Source organism: Tetrao urogallus (genome assembly GCF_951394365.1).
Source record: "Tetrao urogallus genome assembly, chromosome: Z".
NCBI classification, from domain to species: Eukaryota; Metazoa; Chordata; class Aves; order Galliformes; family Phasianidae; genus Tetrao; species Tetrao urogallus.
This window is the reverse complement of record NC_136816.1, coordinates 57054360-57074729: the sequence shown is the minus strand read 5'-3', so window position 1 is coordinate 57074729 and position 20370 is coordinate 57054360. Positions and strand designations below refer to the sequence as shown.

Here is a 20370-nt window from a genome sequence, read left to right as displayed (position 1 = left end):
CACCACTGTTAGCTACATTTTTTTACCATTGTGAACAAGAACCTGCATGCTGTGTTCATAAAAATCTGCACTGATGGAGGTGACCCACTGTCACCACTGCTGAAACGCACCGCCCACCACCTCATTGTGCTCAAATCCACTGTTTGCTCTCCAGAAACATTAAGCAAGCATCGAAATGTCAGTGGGTGCTGTTTTTCCTGCATGGAGGAATTCAGTGACACACCTTTGCTTCATGAACACCTCCATGTTCAACACCGTTCCATCAGACTGTCCCTCTGCTGCCATCTGTCACACAGCAACAAAATGTACTGGAATATTAGCAGGAAGGTTCACCTGCTATTGCTGTATCACCAACTGTGTCTGATGTCAAGGGCCATCTTCATAAAATTTCAGAGCAGCCTTCGTACATGGCTGGTAACGCAGATCATAGACAACACACAGAACACTCCCATGGCAGAGCAGGATGGAGGTTCACTAGCAACGATATGTATATGTATATGTAAATGTATACATATATATATGCATGTGCGTGATGTGGATCCATGTCAGCTCAGAACAGTCACAAACTGCCTGACAGCTACTCCTGGGCATGCTCTTCCCAGCTGCTGGCACCTGGAGGAACCTGTGATGCCCCAGCCCCATTTTAGCAGGTACAAACCATTTCTACAAAGACAGGCACATAGATGGCCAGGACTTTTCTGGCTATCCACAGTGAAATTCCCCTTAGAGATACTCCTTGCTCCCAGACGACCTAACCTATTTGCCAGTTGGCCTTGCTCGAACTTCACCAGCGCATTCTCTGCACCTCTTCCTCCACATCCTATCACATGTCCAGCATTCCTACTGAGTCCAAAAGCATCGGCCCACAGGGATTAGTTTCAGACCAGGATAGTAGGGCTGAGGTACTTCTGAGAGAGGCCAGGAGCTAGTGTCTCTTCTTCTGAGTCCTTAGTTTGGGTTGCTGCCTGTCTGTGCTCCTCTGTGCTTGTGTAGGTACATTTCTGACGGGCCAATGGCTCCTGGGATAGGCCTGTGAGTAGCCAGGGACGGGATATTCTTTGGGCTCTTCAGTCTTCCATTGCTTCCTTGTGCTACTTCGTGAATATGTAGATGAGTTTTTATCACATAACTTAACACTAACAAATGAGCCTGTACAACAGTAACTTCACAGTGGTGATGCTCTGTGCTAGTGACCTTGCCTTGCAGCACTGCAGCCACACATCTGACTGGGGTGTTTGTGAACCACACTCCATCACGCTGTGTAAATACACTCAGCATGCTCCCTGCACACACACACACACACCACAGGTGCCCGGACAATCATTTGAAGTTCTTGCATTTTCAGAGGTCCAAGATTCTCAAAGGTTAGTCTCCTCCTTTATTTTTCTGAAACGTTTGTTCTTTTGTTGTTGTTTTCAGTATCCCTACTAGGACCGAGTTCTTCATTGAACTGATTATTTTGCAGAGCTCAAGCAGAGTCTAACCTGAGAATAGTCATGTGCCTTTGAGCTCATACCTGTCATACAGCGTGCTGCAATTTAGATCTTTTACAGACTGTTTCACTATGCTTGGTAATAGCTATAAATGACAGTCAGGATGGGCTTTTTTGCCAGACTTGGAGGAGGTTGTGCATGACAATAGTGTCTTGAGTCTTTATAATTGTGTCACCATTTTAAGAATTGTAATACTCACTTTGAAACCTGTATGCTCATTAAAAATGAGGTAACGGTAGATAAATGGCTTTGCCTAGGCAACACTGCTTTTATTCTCTCCAGTAAATGACAGAAGTGGCAGCAATACAAAATCCTGTTGAACACTATTCATCGAATAAGCAATATTGAGAATATTTCTGGAAGAAAAATATCTTTTTTTCTTTCTGAACTAGTGAGAATTACAAGGTATTTCCTAGGAGCAGAAATAGGATTTTCATATAAGCAATGAGCACTGTTTAACACTTCCTTTTCTTCAGGCTTTGTTTTAAACAAAGTGTGATTGAAAAACTGTCTTTTGAGCATTTTCTTCAGACAGGATTTCAGTCCATCAAACAAAGCAAAAAGCGTCCATTTTATCTTTGGTAATCTTCTGTAATGGTAGTCCAAGATACCTTTTGAGATTTATTGATGTAACTTTACATTATTTTGAACAATTAAAGCAAAATACAGTGCTGTTTTAGGATGAAAACAAAGCTTTGCTTTACTTAGCATTCAGCAAGTACTATTTTGATAAGGATTATGGCAGAATAGTACAAGGAGAAAAAGTCTTATGTTGATCACTGAAAGTAATGGATCATTGAATTCTTGCATTAATCTGTCCCTCTGGTGTCTATACTTTATAAAAATTCAGGCATGTTGCAGATTGTCTGCATACCATACAACTAGAATGTGAAAGATTTACAGGGTAAATTACTGTTGACATGCACCAGGGCAGTGAGACTGAGCAAGAATTTTTGTATTCAGCTAGCTGCAAACATCAGCTTTGCCTTTTCATATCTTAAATCTTCCTGACGCTAGAGTTCTTTACAAGGACAATGTTTTGTGTTTTGGATTAATCAGAAGCCTCTGTCATTTGAAAGGATATATACGTAAGGAACAGCAGAGCCTCTTTTGTAAATGACCTCTGTGTTGGCTTTTGTGGAGAATTGTGGGCAAAAAAAAATCCACAGAAGCCATTAGTGGGAATGTATGTCGAAAAGAAAACGTAACAGTGATAAGCCTATTATACTCTTTGAATCCATGCTCCTGCTGATGTGGGATTGAGTGGGGATATATTTGTCTGATTTTCGCAGTCAGATGTATCTTTGCACTACGGAGTCCTTTGCAGAACATGAGCACTTGGAATCATTATCAAAGACAAGATCTCTTTTCCTGTTGCTTAAAAAAAAACCCACAACTAGATGAGATGTTAGAAAACTAGATAGATATGTCTGAGAATAAAATAAATGGCCTTGGTAATGAGAAGCATTTGAATGCACAGGTCCATAATTCACAGAATGAAAAATCACAGCTGGCTTTAGTAAAATGAGGTGTTTTATATTCTGGAGAAGGTAAAGTAGAATGGAAGTCTGCAAAACAAGGTTAAATGAATTCTCTTTGCATTCATGTGAAAATATTCTCCAGGACATAATTCTTCATTCATCAGTTTATGATATTTCACATTTGCAGATGTGGTGGTTTTCTCAGTGATGGCCACTAAGCTGCTCTCTCACTCTCCCTTCTCAGAAGAAGAGAGAGAGAAAATATGAAAATATTACATAATATGCAATTGATTCTTTCTGTGAAATTTAATACTTTTACTGTATATTTTGCTTTTGAAACAACTTCAATTTCCTGCAAAGTTGCTATGGTGACAAATGTAATTCTAGTTAAAATATAATAAAAATCCTCTTTTCCTTAACCACAAATTTCTGAAGAGCTCAGCATGGTTTCATAAGTGCATTTTTATAAAAATGAACGCATGGTGCCCTTTCTTCTGAGCAATTCTATCCACAGCAAAAGTGTAAATGGAAGTCTGACCTCAGTTTTGTCACAGAAGCTTAAGATGTCTTACTCAAATTATAACAATTTTTTAACAGATTTAAAATACCATGTTGTGCATTTTTTTTAATGAAAGCTCTGGGCAGACCCAAGGGAACAATGTGCAGCAAAAAGAAATGGAGCAGGGTTTGCTTCATCCTTTTCTGGTCGTTCTGGTGAAGTAGAACAACACTGAAGTCAGTGTGACCCTTCCATTTCAAGCTGCTCTTCCCTGCACAACAGGCCCATTGCACATGGCTGGAGGCAGTTGCAGCAGGCTGCTTCAATTCATGCCAGCAGGCCATCGATGTTGGGCATCAGTACAAAGACAGCCTGAGGCAACTTTTGCCTACGTCCATGCCTTTTGACTCGTGATAAGCACAGACAGATGGGAAGATATGATCTATATCTCTCTTTGACTGTAAGTGAGTGTTGGACCAAATTGTGGTCCTTTCTTGTGTATGAATCATTCTGCCATGACAGGGTCTCGCTTTACAGAGGAAAAAGTTGCATTATGAGAAGGGGACTCTAGCAAACCAGCATGTACAAATTCCATCTTCCAAAATGTTTAGATGGCAGATTTTTTATGCAGTTTTCCTAAGCACATTGTATTGTCCAAGGAGATAGAGATGCTCTTCATTTCTTTCTCCTTTGATCCTACAGGGGGAGAAGAATATTAACACCCTACCAAGAACTTGAGACAGAATGTAAAGCCAGGTGTAGCCAACTCCAAGACAAAGTGTAAGCACTTAGAGCAATCTTATTGCTCCCTGTGCTGTGTTCAGGGGCAAGTATTATGTGATTATGTGAGCAGCATCACTCCCAACTGAGTCTGGAGTCTTGGAATGAATCTTTCCTTCCTACAGAGCAGGTCTGAGTATCAGCAGAGCAGCTGAGACGTGCTACAAGCATGCTCCTATGCTGCCCTTTAGCTGCATCCCATTCATATTGTAGAAGAGAGCTTCATAGGGTGTGCTGTTTCACTTTCAGCACTTAAGGTCATCATAGGGTTTCAATGCCTGGGATACCTCTGTTGTAGTCAAGATTGGAGCTTGGATAATTTAATGGAAGGTAAGTTAAACTTCAATCTCAGCCCCTGACTATGGATTAATGTACAACAGAAATGCTGCTGTCCTGCTGGAAAATCAGAGCTGCTGTGGGACATGCTGGAGAGAAACAGCAGAAGGAAGACATAAGGTCCTTGAAGTTTTGCTGATAAATTTAGATCTTAATTTTAAAAACTGAAAGATAAGATATGAATAAGCTGCTGATTTTGTTTCAAGGCTCTGCTTTTAGATGATAAGGTTTGCATTAAAATGCGAAAATACTTCTTTTAATTGTGTGGGATGAAGTGGCACAGCTTCTTTCTAAAAATATAGGAAGAATGTTGATGGCAGGAGAAAATACTGAAAGACTGACTTGTTTTAACATCAAAAGTTAAAGCTATAATTCCTGAAAGATAATCCTTCATTTATTTGAGATTCAGAATTAAACAGAATCATGTTACCTTAGATGTCAAAATCAGTATTTTGTTTGTTTTTCTGGTTACAGTTCTCTATGAAATTGATTTAAGGGTAATTTGCTTTGCTTTGACTTATCTTTTTCTCTCTTGTCTTTATTTTCAGGTCCACTCAAATCAAAACATACTCTTGGGATAATGCCCAGGTTATTTTGGTGGGTAACAAATGTGACATGGAGGATGAGCGGGTAATCTTCACTGAGAGAGGAAAACATTTAGCAGAGCAACTTGGTAAGGAAAAAAAAATGACAAAAGCTTTATGACTGCTTGTAAGGATGTTTGAAGTAATCTCATTAATTGCTATTGTGCTTGTAATGAAGTGTTTACAAAACACTCACTGTACAGAAATACTGCTATGCAGCACCTCCTTTTTGTTTCTGCAGGCTGAGGTCTAGGTTGTCTGTGATATCTCTAAAACATTAATAACATTAGAATATATGTGTCTGGGCATGACCTTATGCAGAACTGTGACGTGTCATCTAAAAGCAGCCATAAGATCAGTGCTGGCTCAGAGGCTGACTTAGATTTAAGACATCTGATAAAACATTACTTATGCCGCTCCTTAGATAGGACTAAAATTATCAATTTTGTGATAAAATTATGTATGTGTCTGTATTATATAATATAATATGTCCGGGTAGTTATAGCCATAGGCAGATATATTTTAGTGAAGGGAGATGTAAAACAAAACAAAAAAAAAAAATGGAGAGGATATGCTATGGAAATATTTTACTCTAAATATCAAATAGACCTCCTGAGAAGCTAAATATGTGGATTGTGGTTTTCACAGCCAATAGTCCCAAACAGAAAGACTTTAATCACCAACTCCCAGTGCAGAACAGGTAGTTCACACAGGTAAATAAGATGACCCTCTGTTTCACAAAGTCTCTTTCTAGGAGGATGTCCCCACAAAAAATTGCAGAACATCTCTGTTCTGTCTGGTCCTGCTCAGCAGTGACACTTTTTCATAATGGCAAGTGTTTTGAGGCTGAGACTGGCCACACTGTGACGGAAAGGTCCCTGAAGCATACTATCCAGCCTGCTTTTTCTCCCAGTCTGAATCTCTCTGGAGAGCATGCACAGCAGTTTTGCAAATCAGACCTTGCCAGTACTGGAGATTAATTTCTGCCCTGTACCAGGCATGAGATTGTTAATATATTTAGATCTGACTGTGGGAAATGAACAGTCTGGCTTCTTCTGGGCAGTGTATGTAACTGATCTCCTATTCACTATTCTATACTATAAATCCTAGAATTGTTTATCTCACCAAATAACTTCATCAAGATGGCTAGTCTTCATATCATTTCTAACTCATTAAGCATTACATGTGTGTACGCCTCATAGGTGTCAATAAAAAAAATTACCAGGAATTAAATAGTCCTTGAAAAGTGACAGAAACAATTTAGCAACACGTTATACCCAGAAAAATTGCCAACATTTTTGAAGAACTGAGTAAAAAAAATAAAAATAAAAATAAAAATAAAAATAAAAATAAAAATAAAAATAAAAATAAAAATAAAAATAAAAATAAAAATAAAAATAAAAATAAAAATAAAAATAAAAGAAAAAGAAAAAGAACGAAGAGACAGATATCAAAACTCATGTTTCAGGTTTTAAAGGATATGCTGACTCCTGAGATTTAGAATTCACTCTTCATAGAAGCAGATTATACTGTAGTCCCGCCTTTATCTACTCTAGGGTTTTCCTTTCTTGGATTCATGTCCTGGGGCTATCTCAAGGGCATGCTTGATAAACTGTATCTTTGATCCAGTATGTCACGTTCTGTACTCAGACTACACACAAAAATGTTTATATTTTTTCTGTACAGCTGTTATCACTTCTTAAATCTGCCCAATGATTGAGGGAGATGAGGTCAGGGAAAACAGAATGAGTTTCACTGAATTACACAGAAGCATTCTCACCAGTCTGAAGGGCTCTGAGTTGTCCCACATATTTGGGACTTTCTTTTCTTTTCTTCCTTTATCTGTGAGCTGATAACCATTCCTGAAGGCAAGTTTAAAAAATAAAAACAAAAAACAAACAAACAAACAAAAACCTATGTATATATATATATATTGTTGTTGTTATCTAGCAAGACTTTTTAAGACTCTGAGCCCTTTGTATGGCGTGGTCCATACTATTAACAACAACCACAATTATAAGCAAGCATAATATATGTAAGTCCTATACAAAGAACAGGCTAGGAAACTGTTCTCAAGTGAGGTTTTATTTTGAACCCTGGTTTATTTGAAGTCACCTCAAGAATCGACATGTGCATTTTGGGCCAGGTTTTTAGAAGGTCAACACAAGAAAAGAAAAAGTGGGTGTTTAATGCCCTGGAAAACACAGTTAATGACCTCAATTTCTGTTAGAAAATTGGACCTCTTTGTGGTTGCTGAGCTCCATGAAAAGTGTGACCTTCAATTGTATTTAAGAGGTATAATCAATCATTTCTTTAACTATCAGTCAGTACTGGTTTATTTCTTAAGTGTAACTCTCAAACTGATGCTAGGTCTCAGTAACCTGCTACTGCCTGGCAAAACTAGCCTCATATCTCTATCCATACAGCTCCCTTGCAGTAATGGGAGTTCAGAAGAGATACAGGGAATTAACTGAATTTCTAAGAATTGTCTAAGAATTGAAGATAAATTTTCTAATCAAATCTGCCCTTGAAGGGAAATGAACAGAATGTTGGTGACAAAAAAATTTGTCTTATTTTCATTTAAATATTTTACTGCTTTTTGTTAATGATATATAGTCATTACTGGACTCTGCCACCAAAGGTCATAGCTTCAAGCTGCTGACAACATCATCTATGGTAATGGCCAGATGTAGGTGCACTGGGAAGGGGCTTTTATAAAAGGGCAAGCAGTCAACACCTATGCGCTTGAAGTATTTTAGTGAGAAAAGTTTGAAATTTTCTTGAAAACCTTGTGAATGTATGCACATTTACCAGCTGCAGTATTCACACAGCTTTTCTGAAAATTGATCTCATGCATCTCAGCTGAGTTCAAAGCTTCATACCTTCATAAAAGGTTCATAAAAGTTTATTGACACTTGTGAGAACAGGAATGAAAAGAATGACTCACAGGTGGCATGATTTTCTTGGTTCTTTTTATTTGTAATCAGTAAGATATATTGTGATCTACATTCTGGCAAAGGTTTAGCAAGCAGAGTTGTGTGCAGAGCTTTGAATAGACACTGAGTAGCTGCACATGCAAATGAATGATTGCATATGTAGTTCAACATACGGTTTCTCCATTTACTTACGCCTCATTGCTATGCCTGCAGAGTGGGTAGATAATTTTGTATGTCTGTGTTCTTGCCTGTGGTTATGCGTATGCTTCTATACAATTCATACTTGCTATATGTATGTTACAAATTATTTAAACATTCATTAGCATTTTAAACATTCATTAGCTTTTAATTAGAAGTTCTGCCATTAGAATGCACATTATATCCTCAAGGCCACAGCTCCTAAGATTGATGCAGAAGTGCAGACCAACCTGCCCAAGCCATGTTGTGCTCACGAAGCACAAGACAATAGGGAAATATTTCACAGCCTGCCCCAAATGTCTGTCCATCTTGATCCTCTTGGTCCTATCCCAGCTTTTTGGTTAGGCTGGTTAAGTATTTGGGAAATAAAAATATTGTATGCTAGAAACATTGTCTACAAGGGACCCCCGTTAATTACCTAGTGTGATGTCCTGCTAAAATACAGTTCAGGCTGTGAGCTCTATTGAACAGCTTTCGAGAAAGCATTATTTCAAGCAATTTTTTTGTGCCTCCATGTTTCTTTATTGCTGACACCCAAGGCCCTCATGGCTTGGGCAGCCAGTACTTCTGACCATGCCCTGGGTGCACTTGCCTGCTTTGTAAACGTATCCTGGCACAGTCTCCCCCAGAAGCCACCAAACATTGTAAGAAAACAAAATGAAGTCAGTCCTTTCTAGGTGAGATCTTGCATTTCCTTCTGAAAGGGGAGGCTGAAGCCATTCCTCATTGAATTCAGTGTGCCTCCACAGACTGTGCTTGTCACTCACAAAAATTTAATCCCTTAGATTTAACTAAAGTCAAAAGTGTTGACTTCTAAACACACTGTCTTTTGCAAATTTGTTTTTTTTTCCTCCTTTCTTCATTCATTCTTCTGTCATGTCATCTGAGCTATTTATTCCTTCTTGTCTTTATTTTCATCCTTTTCTTTATTTGCTCTTCTTGATTCCCACTAGTTTAAAAATAAACCCTACAAAAAAAAAAAAAAAAAAAAAAAACAGAGAATTTCTCATTTCAAGCCAAACACAGCCCACCTTACCTTTTTTTATTTTCATATTGATCTTGGCATGGGCATGAGGAGTGCAAGAGACCTGATTTGAATGTAATTGGATTTCTTCGATTTAAATTCATTTAGAATCCCAGAAAAAACAAAAGCAGAGCACTTGTCAGTGCTTTATTCTTACATGGTCTGTAACTCAGCATCCAGCCTTTCTGTGTGATCCTACCAAGCCTGCAAGACCAAGTCCATTGCTGAGAGGTGGCAGGGACATGATCTATTTTGAATCCTCACAGCATGAGCACAAGCCACTGGGTCTTGTGTTAGGACTGGGGTGGACCTCTACTTGCTGTGACCACTGAGTATCAGCACTATTAGGCAGATGTGATTTCGGCAGAAGGAAGGATAGCTATAAGGGAAATGCAACTGAAAAGGCATTTTTAGGACTATAATTTTGGAATGTAAATTGGGAGTCAAGTAGGACTTGGAACCTCATCACGTGGCTTAGTATACTGACAAGTTCTCTTTTGCCTCTATGGCTGGCTGGAAGCTGGTTACAGAAGGCAGGGTCACTGACAGCTTCAAGGACCTCAGTGGACATACGGTCTTGCCCAACTTTGTATTAAAAATGAAAATAATTGGGTTATGCAGGAATATGCCTCTTTCATATTTCCCCCCTTCACTGTTTTTTAGCTCTTTGTAAAAGGCAAATGTTAGTGCCAGAAGGAGACAGACTGACAGCACTGAAAACCTCCAGTCTTCTGTTAAGTTACAGTACACAAGGAGCGCTAGCAGAGCAATTAAAAGCTCAAAAGCACCTGTCCCAGGATGTTTTTCTACAGAGAGAAAATGCCAACCTCATTTTCCTTTACGAGACTCCATGATGTATTTCAGGAGAGTTAATGACAAAGAGAAGCAAGATATTATGTTTGCTCACCAAAAGTCAATCAAGTCAACAATCAAACAAAAAAAAATATTTGCTACAAATTTACTTTAGTCATCCTTTAGCTAATTTATTTATTTAATTTTTTGTTTGGCCACCTTAAAGGATGAGCAAATGCCACAGCATTTCTGTTAACAATGCTTATAGTGGTTCTAATCAGAATTATGCTAAAGCACTGATAATTGCTGAAATGGAAATAACAAAGTCCAGTTTGGGGCTTAATATTGTTTTAATACTTTTCTTAACATAGTCTAGCCCACAGTCTTGTTTGGAGAGCACAGGTCCCGTCCACTAGGCCTGCAAAGCAGAGCACAATGTAGGCAGGTCTTTTAGATAACTTGCAGTTGCAGGCAATGTTTTGAAGAAAAGTGGTGATCATTTTCTTTCAGTTTGGTTCCCCAGAAGAGATGACATTTACAATGATGCCACATATGCCTGTCTCTTTGTGTCGCTATTTGAGAGAGGGCTAGAAGTTTCTAAGACCTGTGTGGTTCTGAGCAAGCAGACAGCTGAGCAGTTGGCTTGACTCACAGCCTACACTATGAATGCAAAACTTATTAGGTACTATTCTCAGCAGGATTGAAGATGTGCCTGCCAGTGCCCCTTAGAACTAACCACAGGATGCAGATCCAGGAAAACTAGGCATTGGCTCCTCTACTTTATGCACTATGACTTCATTAAATGACTAATTCCCACAGTTTCCTGGGCTTTGCCAATTGTACACCACTGTGTTACAGAGGAAGCAGCTTCCTGCAGTCAGTTCTTGCTCAGACATTGCACTGTCACGCTGCTCCTCAGAGTACTAAGTTGAACTGGAAAGAGCAGTACTAAAGAGCACAGTTCAACCTTGCTTAGAACGAAGGATAGCTATAAGGGAAATGCAGCCTTGAAGTTATCTGTTAAACATAGCACAACATCAGGGAGGATAAATAAAACTGTCTTCGTTATGGACAGACGCTCTGAAACCAGAAGGTCTTTCTGATCAACTGGTAAAACATTACCATAACTCTTATCTGTGTTGTGGCTAAAGTTTGCTAGTTAGCCTGTCCTCTTGATGTCACATTTTTTCAGGAATATGAGAGTGTGCACAATGTTCTTTCTTTTGCATGAAGATCTCCTTCTTTTTCTTCCTCATTTTTTGAAAGCAGGCATAAACAAGTGCTAATGAGAGATGATGAAGGAGCCTCTGCAGAGCCAGTACACATACAAGGCAAAGAGAGAACAAAATAAATTAGACTGTTCATGTGCTTCAGACGTGCTAATGAAACTATTCTATATGTACTGCAGATCACCAGGATTGCAACAGCAGCATACCAGTGTGCTGGTCAGCCACTATTTCTGCAGCATGCCAGCTGCCTCTGAGTCAGTGCTAGGGGGTAAAGAGTATAAAGGGAAGAGACAGAGTCGTGGAAGGACAGCAGAGTGAGTGAAACAACAGAAAAGGGATTTAAAAGATGTACCCTCATTCATCTTCTACACGTAATGTTCATATGCTCAGAAGGTGCTTTGATATTTTGTATTTTCTCATTTTCATTTCCATTCTGCCTAAAGTACCTACGTACTACTTGGGCTTTTTCAATCTTCCCTGTAACATGCTCTGCCTGATCTCATCCAGTTCTACAGTACAGATCGTCATGGGTGGTAGGACCACAGCGTTCTTTGAGCTCTGCTGCCCTCAGCATTGCCATGGAGTTGCCTCACTTCAGTTTCACGATCACACAAAAAGCTTTTCTTCTCAGTTAATAATAAGCAGTAAAAAAAAATCCTGAAGACAGTACTAAAAGGCATATAGATCCGAGGGCATCATGCACCAGCATTTTAGGAACTCACAGTCTCTAAGCATTTGCTTAGAAACAGTGAAGTATTTGCAAAATGAGTCAGGAAGAGAGCAGAGATCACCAGGAAAAAACTCTGCAAACTATTCCGGAACAAAATGGAAAACAATCACAAGTAAGGAGTTCTTACATGATGCATTTTTTCACACTCTCTGCTAGAAAAATACCCCCCTATCTTGCTGAAACTGTTCCACAGACATTCATGGATAGAACTTCTGTTAAAAAGAAATAAATAAAGTCACTTGCATAAGGTAATACACACATGGGGAATTTAATTGCTTGCACAGTATGGTCAGGAAACTGTTGCAAGGGTCCTAGAATAACGTAGATTGGAAAAGACCCTTTATATCATCAAGTCCAACCATCCTCCTAACACTATCAAGTCCACCACTAAAATATTTTCCAGAGTCTCACTTCCAGAGGTCTTGAATGCCTCCATGGATGGCAAGTCCACTACATCCCTGTGCAGACTATTGTAATGTCTTAGAAGCCTTTTTGTGAATAAATTTTTCTTGATATTCAACCTAAATCTTCCTTAGATCTATTTGAGGCCATTTCATGTTCTGTCACTTCTCACTTGAGAGAAAGACCAACACCCACCTTGCTATAGCCTCCCTTCTGGTAGCTGTGGAGAGCAGTGAGGTCTCCCCTCCTTTTCACCAGACCAGACAACTACAGTTCCCTCAGCTGCCGCTCATAGTTGCTTTCCAGTCCCTTAAATAGTTCTGTTGCTCTTCTCTGAATGGGTTCTTGCACCTCTACATCCTACTTGTAGTGTGAAGCCCAGAGCAGGACACAGTACTTGAGATACATTCTGTATCACAGGGCTGAGGACAGAAGAACAATCACTTTTCAAGGCCTGCTGACCACACGATTTCTGATACAGGTCAGGAGACCACTGGCCTTCTTGGGCAGCTGGCTGCACAGCTGGCTCCTGTTCAGACAGCTGTCAACTAGCACTACCAGGTCATTTTCTGCTGGGCAACATTCCAGCCAAACTTCCCTACGCCTACACCACCACTATGCAAGTGCCGCACCCAGCATTTAGCTTTCGCTTAGAGAGCTGGATGCATCCCATCCATGCAGACTAGTCAGATTCCTCTGCAGATCCTTCCTACCCTCAAGCAGATCAGTGTTCTTCCCTAAGTTGGTGTTATCTGCAAACTTAGTGAGTGGGGACTGATTCATCCAGATCACCGATAAAAATATTAAAGAAAACTGGCCCCAGTCCTGAGCCATACAGGAATTTCTTCAGCTGTGTTAGATGAGTCTCTCTGAACTGTTGTTCTGATGAGTTCTTGTAATTCAGCTGGTCCTAAGGCTGCTCTCCAATACATGCCAATAAGTTGAAAGTGATTATTTTAAAATGTACACTAAACATTTTTTAACTGACTACAAAAGACTGTTCTGTGTGACCCTTTCTGCATCTGCAAGCACAGTTTTCACAGAACATCTACAATTACCTTACCTGTGTGCGACTGAATCCATTCTACAGCAGGAAATATTTATGAGGGGCCTACTGGATTGTCCATTTTCACCATTCAGAGTAGTTATCAACATGTATAAACATGGAAATAGTGGCTATCAGCTGGTCTGTATGCAGGGTTGCTTGAAGGAACCAGCTCCTGAGTGACTGAAATTTGTATCTGTACAGATCAGATACCAAATAAGTTCAGTACTTTGTTGTGGATACAGGTGGGAATTCAGTCACCTTTTCATAAGTCAGAACATTGTCTCAAGTCTGTGCATCATCTCATCTTTGCATGGTCAAGTTGGGAAGGTTCTGAATCACAAAGGAAATGAAAAAGTAGACAGAAGCTATGTATACACAGGCATTGCCTCATACCCAACCGTACCACTGCTGTAACTATAATTTTCTTCTTGTAACAAAACCATAACTCAATTCCACAGATTTCCCCACAGCTGTTGTGTTTTTCTTTGAATAAATATTAAACATATTTGTGCTTGAACATGCCATAAGTCCCTATATTACTCTGAAAAAGAGGGTTTCCACTTTTCAGTGTAATGCAGAGCACCCTCACTGTAGTAGTGGACCTGTTGTCTTCATCATCTCTCTGTTACAGTATTTTCTGACATCAATCTCCTGTGTGATCTTTGTGACTCTTTTCCTTCCAATTTCTGTTTCCACTGCCCAGATCACTTGTCTAGCTGCATCACCTGCCATTTTATGATCATCTCTTGTGCCAGCTATTCTGTGTTACTGCCTTTAAAAACCGCTCAGCTTAAAGATTCATTCTTTCTGTCATTTCAGAGGCCTTGGTGTTGCAGTTCTCAGGCATCCTCTAATTGTCCGTCAGCCTTTCTGCCCTATTGTCCTGCCTGTATACTTCTCTCTCCTCTTTCAGTTTACATTGCATCAAATAGTGAGGGCATACTGCTTATGCTATCTCTTTTCCACACGTCAGATCACTGTTACTCATACAGTAAAGTGTAGGGGGTTTTTTTCTGCTTGAAAGGTGTTGGAGCTGGCAGGGAATGTAATAAATATCAAAGCAACACCCTTGCTGGGGGTTAGACAGATTACAAGGCATTTTTCCCCTCTTTTCATTTCATACTCAGTTTCATCTCTTTCTATTTATTTGAAAAGAGGAGAAACATGCAATGGGCACAAATTCTGACACATTACCCATGAGACCATGGGATGTGATGGAGCTGGTTGATGATCAGGAGAGAGAGCTGTTATCTTGGCAGTAATAATGATATTCTGTCACAGCTGTGGCTTATTTGTACTGTAAATATAATGTGATGGTCCCAGAAGCCAAGGTTCAAGACTCCAGATTTCATGCCATTTTATTGAAGTTATGCCCATGGTCCAGATTCAGCTTGCACAAGCACAGCAAGCACCTTCCCTAACCAAGACAGGTCAGGATGCTCTCAGAGTCTGAGTGAAATAATGGCCTGCAGTCATCCTCTGGGATTGTAGCACATATATATCTTTGAAATCAAATCAAACCTCATAAGAACAGCTACTCTCCTCCTGCTTCCTGTGCAGCAGATGGCAGCAGCTGTGGGAAGATCTGACTGCACTGTTCCATCACAGAGCCACAGCCATGTTTTGACACAGAGCAGTGGAAATGTGGAAGACCTCCTTTTCACCAAGCAGCTCCCAATAGATCTGAACAATTTTCTCCTGCATGGAACGCCATAGAAGCACTGAAGCCATCAGCAAATAAGGCTACACTGGCTTTCCACATTTTTCTTCTACATTAGAAGAAGGTTGCTAATCTGTAGCAACCAAACAATTGGTTTGAGACTTAGATTAAAATCACCTCCCAGTATATGATTTCCGTAACTGGTCTTTTATCATAATTTTCCTGCATTCAAGAGAAATGTGGGAAAGAAAATTTTTCAAGCCAATGTGCTTGGAAAAAAAGCTCATGTTTGTGAGATTATATTTCTTGCTGATATTACCATTACATGACTAAATCCTTTTATGATGTTTGTATGTGCAAGAGTTTGTTATTTAAACTACCTATGAGCACCAACATTGGCCTGCATTTAGCTCCTATACATCTAAGTAATTTAACTTTCTGACTTCTTAGCACAAGGCACTTAACATAAATTAAAAATATGAAGAATGCTCAGAACACAGAGTTAACTTTTGGTATTGGCTATTTGCACATACTGGGTTATCATGCCAAGCTGAATATAACTACCTGCTTTATCTCTAGGTACGCGAAAACTACATGCCAAGCAGTTATAGGACTATGCACATATGCATTATATCCTGTTCAGATACTATCTGAGCAGTTCAATTTTAGTTTCAAATAGCCTTTGGAAATAGAAGATTAACTTGACACAACAAAAATAATAAATCTGTTTCTTGCATGTCTCTCAGGAGTTGAAGTGACTGATATTTCCTGACTAAACATGGCGGTAGGGGCACACTGCTTTTCAGCATTGATTAAAAAGAATCAAAATAGATGTACAAAAGTGAAGTAACTTCTGTAAGATTACTAGTGGAATAGCTGTTTTGTAAACTCTCTTATTATTGAAACCTTGAGCAATGGAAAGACAGAAGTAGAAACTTCTAAATTTCTAAGAAACCCTCAAGTCAGCAACGAGACAAATACGAGAAAAATATGTAACATAGTCTGCAAGGGGGAAGAAAGAGGCATAGTAAACTAATAAGCAAGCAAACAAACAAACAGAAAAAAGGAATTGGAGAGAAAGAATAGAGAAGACCTGACATTGATAGAAACTTCCTGTATTGCAGGCAGAACAGCAAGTTGCAAACCTGGCAGGGAACAGACATGGCAAATAAGACATGGGACAAACCAGGGCAGAAAAGGGAGCTTAGGAAAGCTAGTTCTGCTCCATATAGGCTCCTGTATTAACAGTAGTTCTCATTGCCTTTGAGGTAATCATTGGGAATGGATAAATAAAAAGTCTTTCTCCATAAATGAATTAAAAGAAAAAACAGTGTTTGTTTATTGGTTATATGTGGTGGTCCAGTTTTTCACAGAATCACAGAATCACAGAATCACAGAATGATCAGGGTTGGAAGGAAACTCAAGGATCGTGAATCTCCAAGCCCCCTGCCACAGGCAGGGCCACCAACCTCCCCATTTAAAACCAGACCAGCCTGTCCAGGGCCCCATCCAATCTGGCCTTAAACACCACCAGGGACAGGCCATCCACAACCTCTCTGGGCAGCCTGTTCCAGCACCTCACCACTCTCTCTGCAGGAAACCTCCCCCTGACATCCAACCTAAATCTTCTCTCCCTCAACTTAAAACCACTTCCCCTTGTCCTGCTGTTATCTACCCTTTCAAAGAGTTGACTCCCCTCCTGTTTATAGGCTGCCTTTAGGTACTGAAAGGTTGCAATAGGTCACCCCACAGCCTTCTCTTCTCCAGGCTGAACAAGCCCAGCTCCCTCAGCCTGTCTTTGCAGTGTAGGTGCTCCAGTCCCCTGATCCCCCTGATCATCTTTGTGGCTCTCCTCTGGACCCTCTCCAACATATCTCTATCTTTCTTGTACTGGGGGCTCCAGACATGGACACAGATTTTTCCCCACAGATTTACCTACAAGGAGACATCAAACTGCAGAAAGCTTTCCTTGCCTTGTTTGCTTTTTTACCTGCTTGTTTCCAAATATAATTGTCTATTTTGGCATGAGGTTAATGAAATGATGCAAATGGCTTTTTCCAGCTGAATAATGCTCAGAGAAGCATAATAGCTAGAGATACAGCAGTAGATTATACCTTCACAATGGCTGAATATATAGGGCATTTCTAGTTTAATAGGATTCTCAAATTGGTGTCAGTTTTTATATGAAACTGTTTCAAAGTATAATTTGTTTAAGGGAATGTATTTGGTCTAGTCTGTATTTTATCTGACTTGTTATGAAGCAAATGACACTAATGTAGTTGCCCTGATTGTGTTATAATTTTAACTGTCTTTGCAATATCACTCATTTATGTGTGTGCTCTCACATATTTACTTTCTGTTTATCGCACACACATCTGTGCTGTGAAGTCTGTACACTGCTTGGAAATTCTCAAATATGTATCAAACATACACGTGTTGTTTATTTTCTTAGGTTTTGAATTTTTTGAAACAAGTGCCAAGGACAACATTAATGTCAAGCAGACATTTGAGCGACTTGTGGATATCATCTGTGACAAAATGTCCGAAAGTCTGGAGACAGATCCCAACATCACTGCTGGCAAGCAGAACACACGACTAAAGGACAGCCCTCCACCACAGCAACCCAACTGTGGCTGTTAATGCAGCTACCAGCAAAGGCAGCTCCAGCGCATTCTGTTGCCAACAGAGTATTTATGAATGGTCTATATGCCTTTATTTATACTGTCTTAGTATTTTATTTGGGAGAAAAATCTTTTATTCTACATTAGCATCTAGTTGAGTATATGTATGAAGATGGGGATATTAATAGTTTGAAAGAGTAATCTGTTTTTTAGCTTCTGGCTCTTGCATGCAGGATGGCTATTAGTTTCTCTTTTCTTTTTACTGTTTCACATTATACTTACTTCAGCTAGTGCCATGTGACTTGCATCATCGTTTTCAAATTTTGTAGTTGAATACTTAGGGCAGCGGCCAAGGTATTTTGTATTTTCTCCTGACCAAAAATGTATTTAGAAATATTACTTTAAAGAGCCAATCAGTCATTCTGTCTAGATCATTTATAAGGAACACTTCCTTGAGCATACTGCCTGAGTAAGTCTGGGCTCAGTATGTTACACATCATGTGCTTGGAAACTGTAGAAGTTAGAAGGAGCAGACCTCCAGCCTTCCTGGACCTCAAGCTACCTGCCATTCTTTTGAGATTCCAACTGGATATGGGTATGGGTGTTCAGTGCAGATCCTCAGAGATATTAGATACTTCATCCTGGCTAACTAGCTACTGTGCTTACATTTTTGTTTGTTAAACTCCTTTTGAAACTTTACTCATTTTCTCATTCCAACATGCAGATACCCTGGTAGTTTCTGCCCTAGCAGAAGAGGTCTGACCAGCTCTTTTTTCTTTCCACCGGTGTTAGATATTGAACACTGTTCAGATATTACCCCTAAGAAAGCCAAATCCATCACAATCAGTTGTTCATAGCCAAAAACTGTCTTGTCACATTGCTGTCAAACCTGCATGCTTAAGCTTTCAGGAGCTGTATGTCCCATTCAGTCACTGGGACAGCCATCACCATACTGGTTACTAATTTCTCTCAGACCTAATGTAGATGTGTTGCTGATGTCAATGAGCTTTAGTTTGACCTCATTTTTTCTTTGATGAGGAAATATTTTTCATCAGGACTATCACAGATTGGCAAGATTTTGAAAATAACTTTAGGAATAATAAGAAATGGTTATGATTTCCTAAGTTAAAATGAATGTATCTCTAAAATCAGGAAAAGCTGTGAAGTACACAGACACACACACAAAAAGGCATAATAAAGTACAACAAACAAATTCTCTTTCAATCAATTTAATAAAAATAGTCATATTCTAAAGTTTTAAAATGGTAATTGGTGGCACATCTGTGTCCAGTACATAGTGCTTCATGCAACACCTTTATTTCTGTCACAGTGACGTTTTTAAGCTAAACTGCATAATTGTGGAATTAACTGTTTTATTGTTCCTAGCAGACGGGCTTTAAGACAAGACTGACATTTCTCTAACTGTCTGCAAAAAATAAATAAATAAATAAATAAATAAATAAATAAATAAATAAAATAGGAAGACAAATTAGAAAATGAAAGTAACAGAAGGTACTGAAAATCCCTCTGTACACACTCCTGTTTTCAAAGGTTATTCATATAAACTCCTGAAAGACACTGAGAAAAATCGACACCTGGTTGTTTTTTCTCTTTCTCTTTCTTTTTGTTTGTTTTGCGTTTTTTTTTTTTGTTTGTTTGTTTTTTTAACTGGTTAAATAACTGATATTAACTTCGATATGGTGAAAACGACTTTCAAGCAAGGCATATAGAGACACACGCAAAACGGAATGGCCACCAGGGGGCAACATTGGCTGCCTAACTTAAATGATCTTTCTTCATTCTAGGATTTTAGAACTTACGTCCTCTTAACAAGCTTCTTTAAACACCTATTTTCCTAGTAGACATGGAGGCTGAACTTTTACTTGCTGAATTTCACGAAGAGAAAGTATTGTCCTCTGTGGAGCTGATGAGCAGTCAGGCAGAAGAGGCACGTGTTACACATACCATAAACCAGCCTCCTACAGAGCAGTACTTTTCTCTCCTGTGTCTAAGGCAGCATGTTGGCAACTGTGCTGGGGAACTTTCAGTGACACCTTTTCACCCACTGGGTACTGGCTGCTTAGATAAAAGAAGTGATAGGACACCAAGGGTGCTTTACATGAGGTGGTGGCCAGTTTTCTTCCTCATGCTTGTTATGTTCATTTATATATACTGGAGAAAAGTGAGCAGAACATCCTTGAGACAGCAATCAACAGCAGCCCTCATTTATTTAGGAAAGCTTTAAGTTGTATTATATGCCTGAGACATTACATTCTCAGGCGAGGTAAAGTGAATGGAGAAAATCAACACAAAAGAGCTTGGGCATGTTCTGGATCATGCAGCACTGCTATAAGTGCAAATATTCACCTTTGCTCTGTGACAAGTAAAACCTCTAGCCTCTGACATACTTGATCTTCTGTATGGGATGGGGAGGTTGGGGGAAGCAGCTGCCAGAGTAACACTGACTGACTGCCACATGTTACGAGAAAGGGCTCACCTGAAGCAGAAATGCAGGGCCTAACGACTACGTAAGAACTCCTAGGTTCTTTGTATTGAC

At 39.5% G+C, this 20370-nt stretch overlaps 1 protein-coding gene across 2 annotated transcripts in view; it reads left to right on the top strand.

The window, feature by feature from the left end:
* Nucleotides 1–17832, top strand: part of RAB3C (RAB3C, member RAS oncogene family) — a gene marked incomplete at both ends in the record, with an annotated part of 128149 nt that extends 110317 nt beyond the window's left edge. For both annotated transcript variants that reach the window (XM_079548359.1, XM_079548358.1), the window contains 2 exons: nt 5138–5262; nt 17645–17832. In XM_079548359.1, coding sequence (XP_079404485.1) covers nt 5138–5262; nt 17645–17832 — 313 coding nt within the window. The remainder of the gene's footprint in view (nt 1–5137; nt 5263–17644) is intronic.
* Nucleotides 17833–20370: the final 2538 nt, after the last annotated feature.